The sequence below is a fragment of the Vanessa atalanta genome, chromosome Z, assembly GCF_905147765.1.
Source record: "Vanessa atalanta chromosome Z, ilVanAtal1.2, whole genome shotgun sequence".
In the NCBI taxonomy this organism is placed as follows: Eukaryota; Metazoa; Arthropoda; class Insecta; order Lepidoptera; family Nymphalidae; genus Vanessa; species Vanessa atalanta.
In genome coordinates, this window is record NC_061902.1 from 2,964,465 (window position 1) to 2,989,421 (window position 24,957).

General features: G+C 32.1%; 1 protein-coding gene across 1 annotated transcript in view; it reads left to right on the plus strand.

Moving 5' to 3' along the window:
- The window catches only part of LOC125076218 (glutamate receptor 1-like), a 168,363-nt gene that overhangs the window by 140,183 nt on the left and 3,223 nt on the right, over positions 1-24,957 (plus strand). The window contains exons 6-15 of the mRNA XM_047688279.1: positions 12,430-12,683; positions 13,115-13,246; positions 15,308-15,508; positions 17,833-17,940; positions 19,235-19,457; positions 20,183-20,277; positions 22,975-23,139; positions 23,567-23,701; positions 24,606-24,694; positions 24,805-24,955. Coding sequence (XP_047544235.1) covers positions 12,430-12,683; positions 13,115-13,246; positions 15,308-15,508; positions 17,833-17,940; positions 19,235-19,457; positions 20,183-20,277; positions 22,975-23,139; positions 23,567-23,701; positions 24,606-24,694; positions 24,805-24,955 — 1,553 coding nt within the window. The remainder of the gene's footprint in view (positions 1-12,429; positions 12,684-13,114; positions 13,247-15,307; positions 15,509-17,832; positions 17,941-19,234; positions 19,458-20,182; positions 20,278-22,974; positions 23,140-23,566; positions 23,702-24,605; positions 24,695-24,804; positions 24,956-24,957) is intronic.

Consider the following 24,957-nt stretch of genomic DNA (forward strand, 5'->3'; position numbering starts at 1 on the left):
GCGATCGTCACGTAAGGAAAAAGAATCCAGGTGACTCTTTCCGTCTCATTCTCTTTCGCTCTGTCCCTTTCTATTATATGTAGGTTTAATTTAACATTTTTTAAACTTATTTATTGTTACTGTTTTAATTCATACGATATTTTCAATAACAATAACAATTTTATTTCTAGTCATTTCATCATAATTATATTTAAAAATGATAACATCGTGAGGAAACCTGCATGTATCACTTTCACTACTCCCTCGTCCAAGGTATGCTTACATTTTATGATCAAACCTCCTCCTTCACCCATTCAAAATGCAACCTGTCTTTATAAAAATACTAAAACGAAGACATATTTCCCTTGTACTGCTTGCATACAATAAATGTATAATTGGAAACTTTATCTACATCATTGCAAATCACTTCATATAATGTCATGCCCGCTTTCGGTCACAGTTGCTTTTCTCAAGGGACACTTGCTAACTGCGCAATATATATTCCTTATAGTGAAAACATAAGTGCACTCTCCTCATAATCCGATGGGACAACAAATCCGAGACGATAGAAAAGAGTTTATATGCAGGACGTAATTCAGGATGCAAAGGCTTCACGCGTTTTCCGAGGCACGGAAGTGTCTCCAATTTTCAATCTAACTTTGTAAGAAAAACCCACCGACTAGTTTAGGCTTTAAAAGGGAATCGAAATCAGGACTACGGGATGTCCACTGGACGCACGAGGCAGTCGAAATGATGGCTGCGTCACTACATATACATGAAACGCAACGTCCGTTTGTCTTTCTGCCGCTTGTTTATTTACACACATAAATTAACTTCTAATGAGAGCATTTGAATGCGACTTGCAGCGTCAGATCGATTCCATTGGTGAAAATTTTCAATAATTCAATTTAAATCTATGAATGAATAAAATAATGATAGATTGTTATAAAATTATCAAATAACAAAGATATTTCTAATTTAATCACCATTTAAAAATAACGAATTCAATTTTAAACTCAAGACTATTTATGTTTTTTTAATGTAATTATCGTTCGATAACAAAGACGATTATATTTGTGTTATTTTCGCAAGATATTTTACGCCCGTACGATATCTTATTAGCATAATGAGAGATATTTATTTTATGTAACTACAATATAAATACAAGAACTAACATGTAGAACATAAAAAATGAATATAAATTTCTCTTAAAGTCATAGTCATAGCAAACTGTTATACTCGTAAGTAAAACAAACGTAACATTTTACTGTTTATTTTCAATCCAGAATATCTGTTGATAATTTTCGCTAAATAAAATTTTAAGCGGGACCCATTTAAGTACAGCCGGTTTCGGATTCTGTACAGGAATGGTTTTATCGACTTTCGATTTATCCAACGAGTTTAATGTGTAAAACCCCGGATTTTCCCCTAACAATTCAAAGCTGGATTAATTGCTCAAATTATAATGAATTTCATTATTTTCACATTATACCGGACGAAGATAGTTACTATCGCACGATTTATTTTCATGTAGATCTGTGGTAACTGTTACCGACGTCCAAATATATATGACCACTCCTTTATTAAATTTTGAACACCCATTCCATTATATATTACTAAAACGGCACTGTTTTATCACCGCGCTCCTTCATAGATATTAGGTTTTTGAACGACACCGGGTTTATATTCGAAAAATTTAAATCTAAGAAACGTCGTAAAAATTCTTATAAAAGTACCGAAGCTTGCTTGCTGATACGATTGAACTTCTCCAATAGATTTCGTGACAAAAGATTCGTTCATTTGTTCGGAGTATGAAACTACAAATACGAACATACGTGTAGTTTGGATCGAAATAAATTTCAAAATCGAAAGCATTTTCTATGTAATGAAAGTAACGTATATTTTAGTAATATAAATACGTACGTAAAATGTTAATACTGTGAATATTAAAAGCTATTTCATACGGTATGATAGGAGTTGATGCAGTCGGAAATATCCAAAGGCCGAAAGGCCAAATCAAACTGACGATTAACATTTTCGATTGACTGTCGAAATATTCTGACATCACATTGTCGCTTAAATAATTGGATTTTACATTTTTAAACTATAGTAGTAGTTTATTCTTCGCGGTATATATGATAGATATTCCTTTGAAAAGCAATAACTTTTTAAATGTTAACACATCTTAGGAATAAAAAGAACGCCTCCAAGCTGTAAATAAAGATGTAAAAGATTGATTGTAAGCAACAATAATACTGCTGAACTTCTTTAACCAAATATATTATTGAAGAAATCCAAAACATTACATTCAACATTAACAGCCTGTAAATTTCCCACTGCTGGGCAACCTCTCCTTTTGAGGAGAAGGTTTGGAGCATATTCCTACATGCAGATTTCCTCACGATGTTTTTCCTCACCGCCGAGCGCGAAATGAAATTTAAACACAAAATTAAGCTCTTGAAAATTCAGTGGTGCTTGCCTGGATTTGAACCCGCAATCATCGGTTAAGATGCTCGCGTTCTAACCACTGGACCATCTCGGTTCTTCATTTTTCAATCCACAACGTTATACAAAATTTTAGAAATATAATCCCAAATCAGAGTGGTTACAACACTTGAATGCAACCGAAGCTTGTAGGTTCTTAACTACTACTGTCTTTCAATGGGAGTAATTTATGTTTATAATAATCAATCTCATGATCAACGACGGACGGGAAATTGGAGACCAACACGTGTCAAATGTAAATCTATTACATTTGTATTCAATCCACTCTGAAGCTGTATAGTAGAATATGCTCAAAAACTCCTGCAAAAAAAAAAACAAAAATATTTACAGACTAAATATGTACGACGGTATTAATTGAAATTCACACAGAATTACCAAAACTTCAACTTCAATTTTATTGTTAATTCCACTGAACACATTCCATCACTTGAATCACGCCACTGCACATAATTTAATCAGCCGATCCCACGACGCGTGAAAATGTAACAGACTTCTTTTTTCATCTTTCAAAAACATTGTCAGCTTACAAATTTGACGACCTCCGTGGTCGAGTAGTGTGTACACCGGTTTTCATGGGTACGCCACTCTGAGGTCCCGGGTTCGATTCCCGGCCGAGTCGATGTAGAAAAAGTTCATTAGTTTTCTATGTTGTCTTGGGTCTGGGTGTCTGTGGTACCGTCGTTACTTCTGATTTCCATAACACAAGTGCTTTAGTTACTTACATTGGGATCAGAGTAATGTATGTGATGTTGTCCAATATTTATTATTTATTATATTTATTATTTATAAATGTAGTAAAAAATTAAAGATATGTTTGGATTTGCGCTTATAATTAATACGTGTCATAAGATCCTAAAGTAGAACTTTCGACAAATCTAAAAAAAAAAAATTTTTTTGCCTTTATAAAAATCATGACCCCGTTACAATTTTACTGTATCTATAGATATCGCTTTACACCAAGGCGGGTATTTTAATCAAGAAAGGAATTCGTTACGTGATAAGATTAAAAGATCACTACGAGTTCTCTAGAAATGACATTGAGTATCGCGGGAATTGTAAGAAGTGCTCAGGTGTATGGTGTTAATTTTCTCTTTTATTTTGTTTTGTTATTTTTTATAACAACATATATCCTTGCTAACAATTTGTTTTGGTTTTAAGTACTTGTTTGGAACGAAGTTCTATTACGTTCTTTTACAGTAGAGTGAACTGGCAGAATTCGTCACGTATTGTCTTTCTCTTTTGTATCCATATACATTTACAACATTATTTAAAGTATCATAAAATTAAATTACACTGAAATATAATATGATAGATGGGCCATATATACAACAAGCCTATGTCAACATGTGCGAACTATTTTTACACTGGTCATTCACCTTTCAAACCGAAACACAACAATACTAATTATTTATGTTTGGTAGTTTCATGCCATATCAAATAAAATAAGTGTTTTATTACTTAAAATAAAATAAAAATGTAAATAGCCTTAATTTATGCTATAAGAAATTTTATATGAGCACTCATTTTAGTATGTATTTGTATTTATATGTGTAAATAAATATCAATGTTTATTCGTAGCAGTCACCTCTACGGCGTAGGCCTTTCCTAAACCTTTTGACTTAACTACTTTTGACGTAACTTTTGATACATCTCTTTTCCTTGTCTTTTGCCTCTAATCCGAAGTGTTATTACTAAATATACTTAATAAAAATTAAGTAATGGTGAAACTTCAACAATTACTTTCAACCCAAATCACTCTGACACACAACTCTTTCCAATACTAAGAGTTACGAAATATTTCTTTTTATAAAGAAAATTACCTAAGACTAAAGCTGTTCGCTCTGACGGAATTCCGGCGTTGTCGCTCGTCGGACGTGATTCCTCTTCAGAAATGGTTACATCTTTTCTTATATTGTGCGAGATGAATGGACTCACCGCTGGCCGAGGAGCCAACCCTGTCGAAATCGTGACTACGACTTCACCAACTAAATTGAGAGCTGCCTTTTATTTGAAATTCCTTAAAAAGGTATCATTGTTTAAAGTGGAGGCGGGTCAAGCAACATTGTGGTTCGAGAGCCAAGTCTCTTTGAGAATTATCAATTTTATTCTATTTTGAAACAATTAAAGAAGTATTATTTATATACCAAAAGTAAAAAGTATTAATTAATCAATTTTGGGGTATTATTGGCGTTAGTTACGACTATTATTAACTATAAAGGACACCCTAAACCGGTCGAATGGGATGAAATTTTGCTACTAAGATATCTCATAATTATATATTATATGACATATAACATTCTGTTAAATAATCCTCACCTAAAAAGATGAAAAATAGGATGTTTTTTGGAAATACACCAAAAGGTTAAATTGAAGATGAATGTTTTTACAGCAGTTCACCTTTTAATTCTGTATATTTAAATCATCAGTGCTTAGACTAATATTTGTGATTAAAACAGTAGTGTTTCTGTAACTTCATCCCTTAAGAGGATGAAAACTGACATAAATGTATGTATGGAAGTTGGCCATTTATCGTGTTAGTAACATGGAGAGAAAATTTTCTTTTTAATGTTTCTTTATAAAAATTCCGACTGGTTGTTACACAAGCTAAAATATGAAGTCATTTATACGTCACGTAACTTTTCAATGTTGTATATCTAAGTAATTTTATAGTATTAAAATTTATATATGTACTTTATAAAATTTTAATTATATACCCTCTTATAAGACTATATCAGTTTAGTTTGCAATTCATAGCTGAAGAGGTCTTTTTAAAACCAAATCACAGTTTACTTTACTTTTTTTTATATTAAATACTTGCTTTGATATATAAGGTTTTAAAGAGTCCCAGCAACTTTCTCGTCCATGTACTTAAATCCTGTGTTGTAAAACATTAAAACAGAATTAAATCCAAACTCGGAGTTCTTAATTTAAATATAAATTAATTATTTCCAGTTATTCCAATACAAAATAAGATATATTCGGTAAGTGATAAGTAAATTGATTGCATTGTATACAATATACTTATGGTTACAAAATTACCCGTTTTAACCCTCGGCCGCTTTTGGAGGAGGGGGTATCAGGTGTTAGATACCCTTTTCTGTATTACTGAAAACGTGTTTTCATAATTTGATTGGATAAAGCGTATCAATACGCATTTATGATTGGTTACTATTACGGTGTAGAGTCGAGATGGCTCATTGGTTAGAACGGGTTCGTTCCTGAGCACGATTGAATTTTATTTTATCGCTCGGTGGTGAAGGAAAATTTTTCAAACTCATTTGTAATAATTCAGATTTGAGTATTACATAAGTTAGCTATAATAACTGACCTTTACAGTGCAAACCTGTGAAGATACAATTTGTCCTTCAAAACATTTTCTTCGACAGCCAGCGGATGCTCAAAATCGAATCTTAGATTGTTACATTATATGTAAGTGCTGTCGGTAAGAGAACACCCTAAAAAAGAACCCACACATACATTTTTAATTTATGAATACGTTATTTTTGTATCTGTAATTCATTAAGAGGTTGCAATTAGAACAACTCACCGTAACCATAACTACTTTATTTTCGTTCTAGGCATTTTAGTAGGGACAGTAGCAATAGGAGGTTTAAAAAAATACTTAAATATTCGATTTGACCTTGAAGCATATTAACATTCACAATCATTAAATTAGCTAAAATTCGACCATACCATCACAATAAGTTTTCGGTTAAACGTGGTGTAATTTTATTTGCAAGTTTTCTTCAGCGCTTAGCACGAATTGATTTATAAACACATATTAAGCACGCTTAACTCAGCGTTAACTTGCGTTCGAAGTATTAATCACTAGGGAAATTAAATCACTTAGGAACATCGGTTAATTTCCTCGTGTTCTACCCACTGGGCAATCCGAGCTCATGAATTCACTAGGTCATCTCTTCAAAATTTGAACGAAAATGTAATAAATATTTTCTGTTTAGTGAGCGAGACCGGAATTGTCTAAGCTCAAACAATTTAAACCTTCGTTGCAATCACAAAAGCAAAGTGTATTTACGGATGGATTAAGTACTAATATTTCTTTCCCAGAACAGCGAACCAGATAAAATCTCAAAAAGTTCAACATTCCAGGGGCTTAAATTGAGCTGATCCTTTAGACCTACTAAACTTTTCGATTCGAATTTAGCATGTAAAAGACGGACTAAGTTCATGCAACGAAGTAGCGAGTACGGACAAGTTTAACCGTACGAGTTCAGAATGAACAAATATGGTAGAAGATCATTACAGTTTTGAGGGTAATAGTTTACTCACTGACAAATGTGTATTATAAGTGAATTAATAACTAAAGAAATATTTCCGTACCGTAAATTTTATTTTACAGTTATTATAAGATTACTGTTATCATTATTTGAATACCATTTATAGGTACTTAGGACGTAAAAAATGTTCTAATTTCAAGAAAAATGGTCCAAGCATCAAATTTAAAATATCCAAACTATAATTATACCATATGAGTAACTTTTATTGAGGGGAGTTATTACAGGAAGAATTTGAATTCCGAATTAGTTTACGATTATAGTCGATGTAAAAGTGATTAATACTACTTGATTAAAATAGGATTTATTTGTTTTTATTTGAACTGTTCTTGGACTTTGGATCTTATATTTGTTCAAACATTGGCTAACACGTACCTATGATGGCCCAAATCTAACGATAACGCCTCCATTACGTACACGTCAACCCTCTTCTGGCCGTCGTCTTCGCTGCTCCAATCTTTTCGCGGATATTACACTCAAATTATGACTACATCCATTGCTGCATAATGAGTCTCCGTGATGAATGACGTGTTTCATCTTCCATTGACATTTCCATCTAATCGACCCAGAAATCGCTTTTGTGTCGCGTTATTAAAACATGAAAAGTTATTCCATCGAATTGAATATTATTAGACATTTATTTCGGAAAACGTGTCTTACAAGATTATATGGTTTTATTCCAGTAAAACTGTTCGCGATGATTGATTTTATTATTACAAATACAGATATAATAAAGTAGCTGGATTTATTTTATAACAATTTGTAACTGTCGCCAGTTATCTTAGACAATTATAACACCGCGACCGCGAAGCGCTGTGATAAAAAGGCATCAAGGCATCAGTATTGCAATTCACTCAGCTCCAATTTTTTTTCTAATGTATTAATAAAAATGTCATATTTCGATTTATTTGCTTCAACCATTTCTGATTTAACGCCCTTAGAGATATTTTGACGACCTCCGTTGTCGAGTAGTGTGTACACCGGTTTTCATCGGTACGACACTCCGAGGTCCCGGGTTCGGTTCGATGTAGAAAAAGTTCATTAGTTTTCTGTTGTCTTGGATCTGGGTGTTTATGGTACCGTCGTTACTTCTGATTTTCCATAACACAAGTGCTTTAGCTACTTATATTGGGATCAGGGTAATGTATGTGTTGTTGTTTAATTTACTTTAATATATTGGAGTTTATTGAAAAAAAATTTCAAACAAATGTTTACGAATATTTGTACATAAAAAACATACGTACGTGTCGCTAATAAACCCAGTTGTTCAATATCTATTATTTCAAAAACTTAGCTTAAATAATCGAAGACAGTTCTGTTTAGAGTCTCGACTAACTTTTACATGGCGGAGTATAAAGTTGTAACTATATTAAAAATTTCTTCTTTTGATGTTGTTATTGACGAACACTTTTTAACTTGTACTCGACACGAGTTAATTGGTTTACATGACGAATTTTAACCGCATTTTTGCAGGCTTACCGCAATCAATTCTGAATGAAGCCAGACTTTTTCAGACAGCAGTGTAAATTTCAAATTTGTGGCGTTTATTATGAACGTTGAGTTGACTTAATTGGCGCCAAAAACTCACTTTTCATAGTTCGTAGCTGTTCACTGAATAATTGTAATTCTACATTGATATCACAAAACAATTGTAATAGAAAAAAAGGCTTAAAAATATAACGTAATAAAAAGGCTTAGATTTATTACATAAAGAATATAGAAATTCCCCATTTTAATAATTACTTATATTCCTATTTGCCCCTCCAATTTAGCCTAAAGCTTGTGTTAGAATAGGGAACGATAGAAGCCCAAAAGCTCAGGATCGTATCTGCGACTTACATCGCTAGGTGGTGCGTAAACCATTGCGCTATTGATACATACATATACATACATATATACAGCTTCAAAATTCTTAGTTGTAGCTATTTTTATTATGTATTAATTTTATTAGATTTGTAACGCTAAAGTTTGTCAGTACCAAATAGTTATGCTATTTGGTATGAAATGTATTACTGTTAAGAATAAGCAACCACTTCGACACTATTTGGCTATATATAATTATAAAAATATGTATTGATTTAATCTACGTTATAACTCGCTAACATTGTAGGACATTAACTTCAGTACTATTAAATAGATTGTTGTGATAATTAATATACAAGATGTTCATATTCTACACACAAGAATACAACGTCACACTGTCGGGTTTTGCTGATGTCATATGAATAAATTCATAGATAAAACTTTATCTAATTAAATTAGTTGTAAAATATAATAACAGCCGATAAATGCCATTGGCGGGCTGAGGACTCTATTTTTGAGCAGATTCTTCAGAGCTTATTCCACCAAGCTACTCCAATGCAGTTTGGTGGATACGCATGTCGCATATAAAACTCTTGCCCAGGCTTGGACTGCACTAGGCCAGCTCAGCTCATTTCAATACCTTTTTTTTTACAATACCATTAACAACCTGTAAATTTCCCACTGCTGGGCTAAGGCCTCCTCTCCACTTCACTTCTCTCCCTTTGAGGTGAAGGTTTGGAGCATATTCCACCACGCTGCTCCAATGCGGGTTGTTGGAATACACATGTGGCTGAATTTCATTGAAATTAGACACATGCAGGTTTCCTTACGATGTTTTCCTTCACCGCCGAGCACGAGATGAATTATAAACACAAATTAAGCACATGAAAATTCAGTGGTACCTGCCTGGGTTTGAACCCGAAATCATCGGTTAAGATGCACGCGTTCTAACCACTGGGCCATCTCGGTTTTGTATATAGATGTCGCACATAAAACTCTTGGCTTAAGCTATACTAGGCCAGCTCAGCTCAATACATATTATTATCAAATATTATTATTATAATTGAGTGTATAATTTAAAATAGTATTCAATTATTATTATTAATTAATAGGTGAATATTATATCTATATATCAATAAGCTCTACCTCGTTATGTTACCTACGTCATAATTGCAATATGCACTGTTTCACTTCGATGATGAATACATACACTGCAATTGACATCCCATTAACTAACTATACATTTTCCTGGTTGGTTGGTTTCCCCTCTCCTTAGGACAATAGGCGTATCGGATAGATATCTGCCATATAACCTTCCTCAATAAACAATATTAAACGCAAATATTAACATTATAACACTTTTCAAAGTAAACATGTTCAATCTTATAAGTGACAAAGGTTGTCACTAATAAGATAAAAAAATGGCTTATTGATATATGTGTAATTGATGTGTTTACACTATCGTAAAAGCTTTTTTACACTAAACATGTTCAAACTTATTAGTTTACAGCCTATAAATATCCCAATACTGGGCTAAAGTTTGTTCCATGCTGCTCTTATTCGGTGTGGTGGATACATGTATTGTTACCTGACAATGTTTTCCTTGATGAGATGAATTATAAAATTAAGCATATGAAAGATCAGTTGTGCTTGGCTGGGCTTGAACCCGCAATCATCGGTTAAGATGCATGCATTCTAACCACCGGCCATCTTGGCTCGCCAAACTTATTATACCTATTCTAATCGTAGAAGGATTAGCAATTAACAAATCTCACTACATATTGAATGCGTGAAACAGTTCATGATTAATATATTTTGATTTATAATACAACTATTCCACTACTTATAATCACATAAATTGTACTTATACTTATATTCCAAGACACATTTTTATCCATTATGAATTTCATAGATTATTTAAGATCTCTGTACTCTTTCTGTGGTTGGAATATGCTGTAGACACTCCTGCGTTAATATACATGTATTTTATTTATTTGTCCCGTTTGCGTTTATATAACATTGCTCGCGTTGGGGTATTGGAAAGGCGTTTCGAATAAGTATAATCATTTTTACAAAATATGTAATTACTCGTATGTGTGAACATATAAATAATGGCATGAAGAATCCGAGCGAAAGCTACTGTTATGTATATATTTGACTTGAAATTGTTTTATATTACAGTGAAACGAGAAACTAAAGAATTTTTCATTAGCATTATTAATTACTGAGGACTCTCTTTTACCCTTTGAAATGAATTGCTACGGACCTTTATTCTTAAAGTGTGACCCATCACTTAATCAAACTCGAACTGACTTTAAAAAGGTTTACTTCACAGAATTATTTAAATTTTTAGCACTTTGAAATTAATAAAGCATATTTATATTCTGTTTACTTCCTATAATAAGGCGCCCAGCTATCAGCTGTTCTACCGCTAACATATTTCCCCGTGCTTAACTTCATCAAATCAAATCAAATCAAAATATACTTTATTCAAGTAGGCCTTTACAAGCACTTTTGAATCGTCATTTAACAAACTATTTTAAGTAAAGCTGCCAGTTCGGAATGTAGATTCTACCGAGAAGAACCGGCAAGAAACTCAGTTGTTACTCTTTTTCAACATCTAAAAATACAGTCATGTTAGTTAAATACAATTATATATGTATGTTATGTCTCCTGCCTGGAAGTCAACAAGCATTAACTCCACGCTTTTTAAATTTTAATATACATGTTTCATGAAAATGTATAAGAATGATTTATTTGATACACGTGGTAATATAATTCCATTTAACACAAGGCATCAACCAAAAATACAAAATTCGAAATGCAAAATTACTCTAAGCTCAAAAAATTGCTATCACATGATGATCATTATTTAAAAAAAAATAAAAAATATTGCACGAATGATTTTGTTTTTTTTTTTTTTATACTTGTGGCTTTTGTTTATGCCAAGAAAGCAAAGAATTTCTGACAGATAGAGCGTAAATCATAAATGACATTATAGTTTTTATGTACAATATATTCAGTGACAATTTAATTACTATCGATTATTTAATTTTGTGATTTATACTGACATGACATTTGATTTAATGTAGTGTAGGTATTGACAATTATGAATACGGTACGATACGATGAATACATTTTAACTTATTTGAAATTATGGAATAAACATACAAACGTTCTAGTTACGTAATTCTATAAATCTAAAATAATATTTGCATGTCCCTTTTGTGACTGGACATGTATTTGTGTATGAAAATGTATTATATCATGTTTTATGCAAATAAACTATTATTCAATTACTTTAGTTATAAAATTACTAGGCGCCCATCCCGGCTTTTTCTAGTTGAAATAAAAATGATATTTATTTCCCGATCGCAGCACCGCTTATTCATCCAATCCAATTTAAAGAGACCTACTTAATTACACTCAAAAATATACATCATAATCGGCCCAGCCGTTTAAAGGAGTTTCGTTGGATACACAAATACACAAAAATTATGTATATATATAGATTTAAAAATAAAAATATTAGTATGATTAAACTTAAAACAATTCCTCTAAAATTATAGCTCCAAGCAGTTTCATACGCGCCAAAACTAATCTCTTTCCCAATAATACGTGCTGTTAAATTTTAGGAATATTACATTGTGACAAGGGTGTTCGAAACATACAGACTATTCAGTTTAATATAATAATAATATTAGTAATATTCATTTTCTAAGGACATATACAAAACCAGATTCATTTTATTAACTATACATGTATAATATAAATATATTGATAAACATATATTTACATCATAATTAAACATTTTCAAAAACAATATTCATAATATTTATACTTCCAGGTCTCCTGCGTCTGCAGCAGTTATACCAGAGTCTTCAACCTGGGAAAGAGTCATTCCGGATTACGAATGTGAAACGAGTGTCTAATGCTACTGAAGTGGTCACATTTCTTAGCTCGCTCGAGATGCTGGATCGTTGGAGCAACAAATATGTTGTACTCGACTCGTGCACTAAACTAGCTAAAGATACACTAATTCAACACGTACGTGATGTGAGACTCGGCCGACGAAACTACCATTACTTCTTGAGTGGTTTGGTGAGTATCCCGACCAGTTATCGTTAAGGCAAACTATGGTATCTCCCAGCTATCTCGTACCCAGGTATAATGCTACAAATTGCGGTTGTTACTGCTTCGGTACGACTTTAATTTTTATAAATGGATTTTGGTTATGGGCGGATAGCAATAAAATGACCATAAAGTGCATCGAGTATGACATTTAAAAAAAAACTTTCCTGATATAATGGTAAGCTTACAAATATTGTATTACACAAAAAATAATTCTTATTTTCATCGTTTGTATATAAATATAATTATATTAAGACAAGTACATTAAGGACTCAAGGCGAGTTAAAATCATTGGGTGATTAGGCCGTGCGACTTTAAAACAGTTGTACAGGTGTGTATTAGAAACACAATTCGCACTTGGCAAGTTTAATTAAGGTCGGTAAATTTACGCATTGTTTCAGGTGATGGATGATCATTGGGATAAAGAGGTAGCAGAGTTCGGTGCCATTAACATAACCGGTTTCCGAGTACTCGACCTTTCTAGGAAGATTGTCCAAAACTTTATTGATCAATGGCGACGCGAATCGATCTCGGTGAGTAATTGCGATCCAATTATAACATTTTTCGTTCAGAATCTTTCGCATTTCTTAGAGATGTTTTACTTTTATGCCAATTATGCAAAATATTGATGATGGTAATAGATGTCGACTATTATTTGAGAATTGTACACAAAATAGCGTTTACCGCGGACATTTAAAATTAAAATCAACAGCCCAATGGGTGCTTTCGATTAGATCACAATAATTTTAACTGATTATTTCGAATTCAAACCCGGGTCGGGATTTGAAGTACCAGTACTGTTTTTTTTTAATACATCACTTATTCGAGGATTTAAGAAAAACATCGTGAAAAATCTGCACGTGTATGAAAATCTACTATATCAACTCGCGTTTGCGCAGCGTGGTGGAATAAGTTTCAAACCTTCTGTTCATGGTCATGCCGTTATTTTATTTATCAAATAAGTCGATACGGCTCAACGGATTCATTCCAAAAAGGAACTGAAGGCAGACAAGCAAATTGATAGTCTGGTGGCGATTGGTCACCTTTGCTGACTGACGATAGCACTAATATAATCACACTCATAATTTTGCCTGCACTAAGCCCTACCACCGATAACATAGAAACCGAACCAAAGTGGTAAAAGATCTCTATATTCCCATATTTAATAGGTTAAATATATTTGCTCAGTATGGTTTATAGGCACAGTCATCTGAATAATTACAATATTACGTACTATTGTACCGCACGTAGACTACATCAACCTTAAGGCTTAAGTAAATTCGAATACAAATAGTACCACTGCGTCTCAATAGATTTTAACGTATTATTAACGATTTTATGATAACTTCTCATTTATATATGAAGCAAAATATTCAATTGGTATGGGAAACGTCTAATGGCGCGATTGGTAGTGAAACCGACTCGTAAGCCGTGACGGCAAACGACATGACGTTCTGTTATAAAATCATGACAATTATGCAAAAAAAAAAACCAAGCTATTTTTTATTTACTTTACTCCGTAATAATTTAACTATGAATTAATTTGATGTGTCACATCTGTCGGATAACATAATCAATTTTTTTTTAAATCATATTTAATTAAAGATAATATCATTACTTTTCAATTACCGATTTAAATGAATAGTATTATTTCGAACGTTATCGCTGATACAGAATAAACACAATTAGTATTACAAGATATACAAAACCCTTTACAAATGTATATTAGATTTCAACGAACGATAGTAAAATCAATACAAACGGATAGACCCAAGGCTTCAATTAAGATCCCTTCCAGACGCGAAGAAGTTCATTGAGATTCATCTCGAAGGCAAGGGTCACTAAAAACAGGGGTGTAGGTTGCCATTACATATTTACGTGATTGTAATATCAAGTGAGAACAATTCTGGGGGGGCACGTTCCCAAATCATTATGAAATTCTAATTAAACATTCAGTTGGCGATCTGTGTAAATGTTCGCTTCTTGCCAATGATGATATGGTTTTTTTCTTATATACTTTTTAATGTGGTCTATTGATACAAACGTAAATCTTAGTTAATTCTGTATAAATATTTTGACCACTTTTATCGAATATTATTTTAAAGATTTTTACGTCAATACTCTCCATCACAATAAAAATCATTCTTAAGTAATAAATACGTATTGTGGTAATTATCCAAATATAGTTACCGATAATTTTCATCTTTCAAATGTTATGTTATAAACATAAGTCTTAATAAACAAATTAATATACAATTACTATTAAAATAGCACTGAAGTGAAACGGTAGGGTCAGCGTCAACTAAACAACCGTTCCTTTGTTTAATTGACGCTTTTTAATTTTTCTTTGACTACACATATGTATACATGTGACTATTTTTTTTTGATTTCACAATATGTTTCGATGAAGGTGCACAGGATACGATTGTCGCTTTCTTAAATTAGACCAGCGTTTTCATCGAGTACTTTAGAATGTTGGTAAAAAACTAGAGCTAGATATTTGTCGTCTCGTTGGTAACATTCTTCGTACTGTGTTTTGTACTTTATAATAGCTTGTTTATTATTGACATATATTATTTGATGTTTATTAATAGGCCCAAGCAGCTCTGATGTATGATGCAGTCCAAGTGCTCATCGATTCCATCCTTCGCCTGCTCCGCAAAAAGCCCGACTTCCTCCGTGGCACCATGAGGCGCAACGCTAATACCACAAACAGCAAAATCATCGATTGCAACCCCAACAATAAGATCGCCCCTTACGAATTCGGTGAAAGGATTTCCAGAATGATCAAACGGGTGCGTATTTTCAAGCGCGTAACAGTTTTTGTCTTATTAATAAACGTGAGGAGCCTTATTTCAAGGTTTCCATTTTTTACGAATATTAATGCTTTAACGATTGCTTATTTATAACAAAAGGAAACTACTTACTTGACAATTATTATTTATAAATAGTAAAGCGTTTATTAGAAAGGCAGAAATATACTTCATTTCATTATTGCCATTGTTAATTATAAAGACTTTTTAAATTTTAAAACTTTATGTAGATATATTATTTTTAAACTAAATATAAAAATATGTGTTAATATAGAAATGTTTCTGTACTTATTGTGAATAAGTATCAGAATTCATTTTCAGCATTGTATTTATATTTTTACATGGCGAAGTTATTCGATTTGATTTTACGTATTCTATCCTCGAGAGACATTTAAAATTCCGTATTGCTTATGCGAATGAATGATGCCAATTCATATATTCAATGACTGTGAGCGAATGCTTCATTACGCTTTCCAATCGATGTGTGCTATTTCAGAGTAAAAAAGTCGAATATACATTTTGTATTGTTCGACAGTTACGTACATAAAATATTTATGAAAGACGAATCGGAAATGTACAACCCTTTCGTGATTTCATCGTAACTTGGATGGCTATTGCTATAAGAAATTCGAATCCAAAACGACGTTACGAAACGTTACGTTACGTGAGCTTCGTCGAGACGAAAATGACGCAACGTTAACGTTAGATCTCTCGCTTCCTTTGTCCTTCCTTTGTGAATGCGATGGAACATCTTATATTTCACCAGTTTCCACCAAGTAACAACATACCCCTGTCAGTTCCTTGTGTCATATAATAATAAAGAATTGCATTGTTGAATTATTCAAAAGACTAAAGTATAATCATTAAAAAATATATACAACCTCTATATTTAATTTATAATGAAAATGATATTTAATTGAAATAAAACTAGTTTTTAACGGATTTAATCGCGTATATTAATTATTTTAACATCCCGACGTTTCGAGCACTTTGCAGTGTTCGTGGTCACGGGCAGACACATCAGCAGACAAAAAAAAAAAAACTAGTTTTATTTCAATGTGTAATAATCGCGAAAATCTAAGACAACATTAAATGATATTTAAATTAAGAATTAGATTAGATTAAAAGTTTTTATTAGATTACATCAGAAGTAACGATTCTTCCAAAATATAATTCCAATTTCGAACGAAACTGAAACTGAACCGTCGAAAGATGGGAAATGGTTTTTTACTTTCATACATTATTATATGTTAGAGCCGAAAATTTTATACGGTGAACGATTTTTTACAAATCGATATCGGGGCTTGTGAACCTGCAAGACAGAACAGAATCAAAAAATAGGCTGCTTATTCACTTAATACATCGCTGTGTATCGCAATGTTGGTAGCTTTGATTAGTACAAACTTTTGTCTAATCTTAAATTTAAGTAACTACATAAATTTAGATTGTTGTATGCAACAAACTATTATTATATTATAATTATTAATCAACATCTAATAACTAAAGGTAATACGGGTAGATTTAAAAAAATATACGAAACTTAATAATCATTGTAAAAGAATTTTATTCTAAATATATTAACTCAAAACATCTATCTTTTATGAAAATGATATCGTATAAATGTTTTTGAAGTTTACACAGTATGTTACAAAATCATATGCCATTGTTGATAGTTTAGAGGAATGATGATAGAGGAATAAACATTTACTGAACACTACGATATTCTGAACTTATAATAATATCATGGTATATTGCTATAAATCCAGTGATCAGTCAGCCTAATACTCGATTCAAATTACTAGGTTACACAGGTGTCGGGTATTGGTCCATTTTTTTATATAGAGTGCGCGGTTGTTTTCACGATACGATTAATTAAGTTCGACCATGTGTAATTAGTTTTAGGCTAAATAATCGAACGGAATAGAAGTCGATTTGTTTAGTAATTCAATGATACATCATCGTTAGTTCGATTGCTTTAGATAAATCGAATGTTATTGAAAAAGTATACGTATTTTTTTTTTTTAATAGAACATAATCACTACAATTTTTTTAATAAATTCGTATTTGTTCGTATTTGGCTATCAGAGATGAATATTATAATTTACATTTCAAATTATATCAGCATAGATGTTGTCTCGAGGGAAACATTATAGATCGGCTTAAATGCTCTAAGTGCATTTGGTTGGTGAGTTTGGATAATGCTGTAAAGGAGAGTAAGGCTATTATATAAGTAAGGAATTAGGAGTTAAAGTAAAAAAATATGTGATCATATTTAAAGCATGTAGATTTTGTATTATTTCCTACAGACGGAGATGGACGGCTTGACTGGTCTTATTCGATTCAACGAAGCAGGTCACCGACGTAACTTCACACTTCAAGTTGTGGAAATGACTGTGGACGGAGATTTGGTCAAGGTAGATTGAAGATTATTTTTAAATATTCAAATAGCTTAAATTCATCACTATTTTAATATATTAAAAAGTAACAGTCATTTCGATCCAACACGGCACGTGTTGGATCAAAATCACGAGGTTATCCTTCACCGCCGAGATAAACTTAACTTCACGAAATTAATTATAAACATAAACTATGCATAGGAAAATTTAGTACTACTTGCCTGGCTTAGAACTTAGTATTAAAACCGTTGGAACACGTCTTGAAGCTTAACCATATTCGTTTAATCCTTAGATTTAATTTCAAATAAACTTGGCGTGAAAAATCGTATTTCCAGTGAATACATGAGAATAATCCTCTCAATGTCCATTTCCTTTTAAACACTTTACTTCTGTAAGCCCAGTATCACTAAGTATAGGATTGTGGTACAAATCTGATTCCACTGAAACGTTCTACACTGCACTCAGGGTAACACCTTAAAGCATTTCACGTCGTTATGTTTCACATGAATATAGAAATTGGTCACTAAGCTATACCAGTTTACCTTTCTCCTTGTCCCATTGTTATAATATTTAAATTCGATATTATAAAAATATTTTATTATGATTTTATTGAAATTAATTTTACTTGGTGGTAGGGCTTTGTGCTAGCCCGTCTGGGTAGGTACCAGCCACTCATCAGATACATTACCGCAAAACAACAGTACCTACTCAGTTTTGTTGTATTCCAGTTTAAAGGGTGACTGAGTCAGTGTTAAAGGCACAAGGAACATAACATCTTTGCTTCCAGGGTTGGTGGCGCATTGGCGATGTAAAGAATGGTTAACATTCAGCGCCATTGTCTATAGGCGGTGGTGGCCACTTACCATCAGGTAGCCCATATGCTTGTCCACCAACCTATACCATAAAAATAAAAAATAAAATGTCCTAATACAACCATTACCAAAAATTTCTAATTTTTTTATAAGTATTAAACGCCTCAATATAGTTACGATAAAGGAAGAAGTATCGGTTTAGGTATCTTATATAGGTTTATCCAGTCGTGAAGGCGCGTCCCTCCTCGATAAATTACCGGCATGCATTAGTATGAGTGACGTTGTGAGTTACAAGATGTCTTAGTGTGCGTGAGACGACTATCTAAAGAGTCAAGGCAGCAGAACATTGTAAAAACTTAGAGGAGCGAACTATTATATAGGAACTTTGATTGTTAACATAAATTATATAGATATACTTTGAAAATAATAACATGTCTATCTGAATAAGTGGTACTGTAACACTAAAACTATTAGTTTTTCTTATTTTTTATATTTTTTAGATTGGAACCTGGTACGACAACAAGGGGCTGATCCCTATTTCTAGCAAACTACCTGGCTTGAAGGAGCTTGGACATTACGATCGTAATAAGACTTACATTGTGGCGACAATCATCGAAGAACCTTATATCTCACGCAATACCGACTATGATAACGACAATTCGCAATTCAAGGGATTCTGTGTTGACCTCACCTACCTTGTGCTGGAGAAGTTGGAGATTACGTGTAAGTATGACGATTTTAATGCTAATTCCGAACTTAAAAATGTATAAGTCCAAACACAACTAAAATTAACTATGATTAATAAACAAAACAATGAGTTTTTTTTTTTTTTATGTAACTTTTTAATTTTTAAAGTATATTTAATATAAATATGATGTTTCGCTATAAGTTTCTTTATAGACATTCAATATGAATAGTTTGTTGTTATATTTTAAATGTAGCTCTTATTGATTCTTAGAAAAATTATATTTGCGTTGACGTTGCGTTACTAGGTGCGATCTTCAATGTATATATCATCGTAAAATTCTAAATAACGTTAGATTACAATCTATTTCGCGCAATTGTAAACTGTCGAAAGATTGTAAACGGTTATTCAACTTACAATAAAAAATATATTATACAATTTCGATAGTTCATAATATTTCGCTCAGGTTAGGTTAGGGTTTATATAATTTAACTGTTATTGACTTCGATAGATTACAATCTACCGAAAAGAAATGCGTTAAAATTGTAAGCAGTATGTTACGGTTCACAATCTTTCGACAGTTTACAGTCGACAATTTTACGGTGACATATATCGAGATAGGCCCTATAATTACCAAAGTATTAGCCTTCTTGAAAACGACTTATTAAATTTTATTGAAAATTGATATGACAACCTGTATCCAAGTAAGCGTTGTTGTCACACTCTCACTATTTTTAAATATACACTTCTGCTTGTCACACAGTTGAAATACGACTTGTAAAGGACAATAATTATGGAAACGAAAACCCCAAGATGATTGGAGGTTGGGATGGTCTGGTTGGAGAGCTCGTACGAAAGGTAAATCTTTTATTTTAAACCTGATTTTATTATTAGAACAACCAGAGTGACGCGGAACACCAAAGTGAACGACGCGTCTTTTCTTAATTCATAAATTATTAATTAATAATCAAAATGACAGCACTTTTTACGAATATTTTGCATTCGCTTTTCATTTTGTATTCGCTTTTATTGCTTCACTATAACGTTCAACGCGCTCCATCTTTTGTTTTGTAATATGAATTTTTAATCTAAAATACAAAACAAAAATATTTATTGAAATATAACATACTCTTGCCCGATATCATCGACAAGAATACAATAAATGTAAGTTTGATCGTAACTTTCACACATACAATTTCGAAAATCAGATTTATTTTCGATATATTTCGATATAGCCTTTGAATGTTGATATTTTATATACTAGACAGTATGTGTGTTAAAGGATTCCCATTTTATAGGATCTCACGTAGCGTAAATCTTCAGCGCCATTTCTTTATCGCTCACATCTATAAGTAACATACCTCATACGTAACGCTCTTGAAAAAATATCTTCGAGCAACGTTATTAGCGCTCGCGGCATCTCCTCCCACGGCTTTATCGAAATATTTTGTATCGAGATATATCAGTATTTAAATGTTTCATAATTATTATTTTTTCTTATTTACGATGCAAATGAAGATTAACGAGGCCACATACATAATCACCACAATTAACCGAATTAAAAGAAAAAAAAAATTTGGCGTACTTAAATTCTTATTATTATGTAAAGATGTACCTGAGACAAAAATACTTTTAAAGATGTTAAAATCAAATGTAATTTGAAAATAGTTTCCAAGTAACAAAAGTAACGTCGCCATTCCGAATGTTCTGGAACATGTCAAACTCGAAAGCTCACTAAAACCATCCATAAGCAATGACCTCCAATCCATTAGTATTGAAATGCTAAACAGTATTACAGAGAGCGGTGGCTTAAGTTTTTACAAGAATTGAATTTGCATGAATTTACGAAACTACTTCACAAAGACTTCGGAACTGCTATTCATAATCTTTGAACTAATATAAAAGAGTGTATACATAAAAGATGTTTGCTAAAACTATATTAAAGATGTGTGTGTGTGGCCATAAGTTTCCTTATGGACATTCAATATGAATATTTTGCAGTAATGTTTTGAATATAGTCTTAATAATTTCTTCCAAAATTATTTTCCGTAAGTTGTTTATTTATTAAATATATAAATAATGTAGGTGAATAGTGTAGGCTTATATTTGAAGTAAGATATAGCATATTTTCCGGCTCTCACCTCATTTTATGTTAGAAAATATAACAATTTTATAAAAGGATGTGTTTTAATATTATATTTAGTGAGATATTTTTATTATTTACTTATTTTGTTGGTTGTTCGACCAAACTTTTGGTGAACAAATTAGAACCAACAGTTTGGCGACCTTAAAACACTAAATATCACACGCTAAATTTTAGACGTTACAAGTAAACAGCTTAAATTAATAAACTTTCGAAGATGAAGATAATAACGATAAAATAATACCGTCTATTGAACGATATATTTGTCGAGACATCGCTCTTTCCCGAAATGATATCGGAGCAACGTCATAATGTTTTACATATCTAGTGTCTGGAACAGCAACGAATGTCAAATATACCACAAAGACGGACTAGAAGTGTGTCACTGAATATCGCTACGAAAATTTCCATAAGAGCGCTTTCAGATTTGCTATTTGCGCTATCTCCAATCGATGGGTAACTGTGAGGACTTGGGCCTTTTTATTTGGATAAAACGACTTCTTATATTGTCGTTTGACGTAAGGGCCTTTATTGCGTGTTAAATATTAATATCTGAAGGATATTTGAGTACCTCTCGTTTTATACACGAGCGAGTACAAAGCAACGCGTTACGTCTACACGGTGTTACCTTGTTTGAGTTGTATTACAACATGTACTTTTAAGGTTTACTTTATTTGATAAGAGGAACGCGTAGGTAGTGAATATAGAAAATACATACTGCTTTGGTAAATGTGATACAACATTGTCGCAATACCAATAACTAAGTTTAATAATAATAATATGGACTAAGTTTTCACCCTTCTTTTGTGGGATCCTATTTATTTTAATATAGAGCGAATATTTAGAATATGTACTATTTTTTAATATCAGAACGAATATACATATGGAAACTATTATTAATAAACTCATTCAAAGTTCAGTTGCGTCCGTCCTTTGAATGAATTTAAGAATTAAAGATAAAACAAATATTAATGATTTAATAAAAAGTAATAATTTATCTTAGTAAAGGAATTACGTAGAATGTTAATATTGAATTGCAATTCTAGGAAAATTATGCAACAGATGAAAAACTTTAATTAATTCTTATATTCTCAGGATCGGTACAGTTCTCTTTAGCAACATCGCTTTGAGTACCTACGTACTCATTTCAATACAAATTTGTTGATTTTTTTTTATGATTTGATCAAAACTGCACTCGTATTACAGTTTTTTTATATATATATATATAATCTAATATATCTGATAGTCGACATCAGCTGTAGACAATGGGACTGTAAGTAAAAAGTGTGACATATAAGACGTCTCTTGTGCCAGTAACATCAATATTGCTTTTCAAGCTGAAAAATCAATACAAAGAACAAATGAAATGAAATACTCAAGCTATGTTACTAAATGATTTCTCAATTATCTAGGAGGTGGATTTGGTAATAGCACCATTGACCGTAAACGTAGAACGAGAACAAATCATTGACTTCAGCAAGCCCTTCTTATCGTTCGACGTGAAAACCGAGAAGAATACTCCGTCAGACATGGCTACTATTTTTAGCTTCCTTCGTCCCTTATCTAGGGAAATATGGGTAAGATATAAAAAAAAATTATAATTTTTCATCTATTACATTTAAAAATTAAATTCAAATATATTTAATATTATAATAATTAATTATATTATATCGATACGGAACCATATGATGGTATTCGATACGTATTTATCGATGTCCATAGGATACAATTTTTCCAAATGTTGTTAGTACTGGTGGGAAGATTTCTGGAATAGTTCGTTCAACATAAAAATAAGTGCGATTCGAATCGAATAATTGTTTTCAAACTAAATGCACTGTGCCGGGCGTAAAGCTTGTTATAAATATGAATTAGTATTGGTCCCGTATTAGTTATCAATCTTTACTTATCGTTCTCTGATTCGAGTACGAACCCCATTTGATTTTTTCATAAAATTAAAAATATTTATGTTTGAAGCTGTATCTTATGCTGATTTTGTGTTTTTAGCTCTGCGTCCTTGGCAGCATTTTTAGCGTCAGCGTCTGTCTGTTTGTTGTATCGAGGTTTTCACCGAATGAATGGCGTGTCATGTCTTATACCGACTCTCATACAACCGAGAACAACGAAATTGCAACAACTAGGGTAACTAGAAACTTTATATTTTTATAATATGTTCGTTACAATATTCAAACTTGGTACAGTAGGCTATTTCGTAGAATTATTAGTCAGATATTTAAATACTTAGTTTTAAACCAAAAGGAAGTGTAAGTAGTATCTGATAACAGTAGATAAATTGTTATAATTAGTTAATTCTACTGATTTTTTTTTCTTAATTGTTATTTTTAAATGGAATCGTCAAGCTATTGAAACGTACATATAAATTATGCATACATCGTCTTCTTTTTAAATACATCAAAAGCCTTTATCTAGAAGTTCAACATCTTTACTGACGCTTACCCCTTTTCTTCACGAATGAAATTTTAATTAAGGCTCTTTAAACACTAAAACTCTACTTAATTATACTCTTCTTGAGACTTTATAACAAGATTTTTGCACTTTTTAAAATCCATATAAAAAAGTACGCTTCGTTTCCATATCATTCGATTAAATATTCGGTCTTAATATTATCACGAGATCGCTTTAAATATATATTCAAATTGTAGTCAGTCTGTGTATTGGCTCCTGTACGTCATTTCCTAATAAAGACTGTTCCTTATTAGCGACACTCTCGGCTGGCGCAGTAATACAGAGTGTAATAATGTATTCATGAAATTACCGGTACCAATAGTTGGGAAGGGTTTATAAAAAAAATAATTGAATTATGTTTATCTTGTTTGTTTTTTTCACTATTTCTTGTGGTTTTAGCCTATGGAAGGTTAGCTTGATAAATTCAACCCATATTTTCAGATAATTTAATAACTAAAATTTAAACGAAATGTTTCATAATAATGTAGGTATATGTATTAGATGTTTCCAGTCTCGCTTTATCCACGTTATGGTTAAATCCTTTGACGATTTCTTATTCAAAACGTCTTGGATGTTTCAGACTACGGTCGTAAATGAATTCAGCTTTTGGAATTCTATATGGTTTTCGCTTGGCTCCTTTATGCAACAGGGTAGCGACATTACCCCGAGGTCAGTGTATATTTTAGTATTTAATTGTACGAAATATATTATTATTGATTTGGGTACAAGTATTATTGAAATTTTTGTTTCTAGATTCATGAATTGTTTTGCCTTTTTAGGTCTCTGTCTGGGAGGATCGTTAGTGTGGTTTGGTGTTTCTTTGCACTGATTCTAATCTCAATTTATACCGCTAATATGGCTTCTTACCTGACTATGAGTCGCATTAATGAGCCTCTTCACACCTATACAAGAGTGACAACATGCCCGGCGGT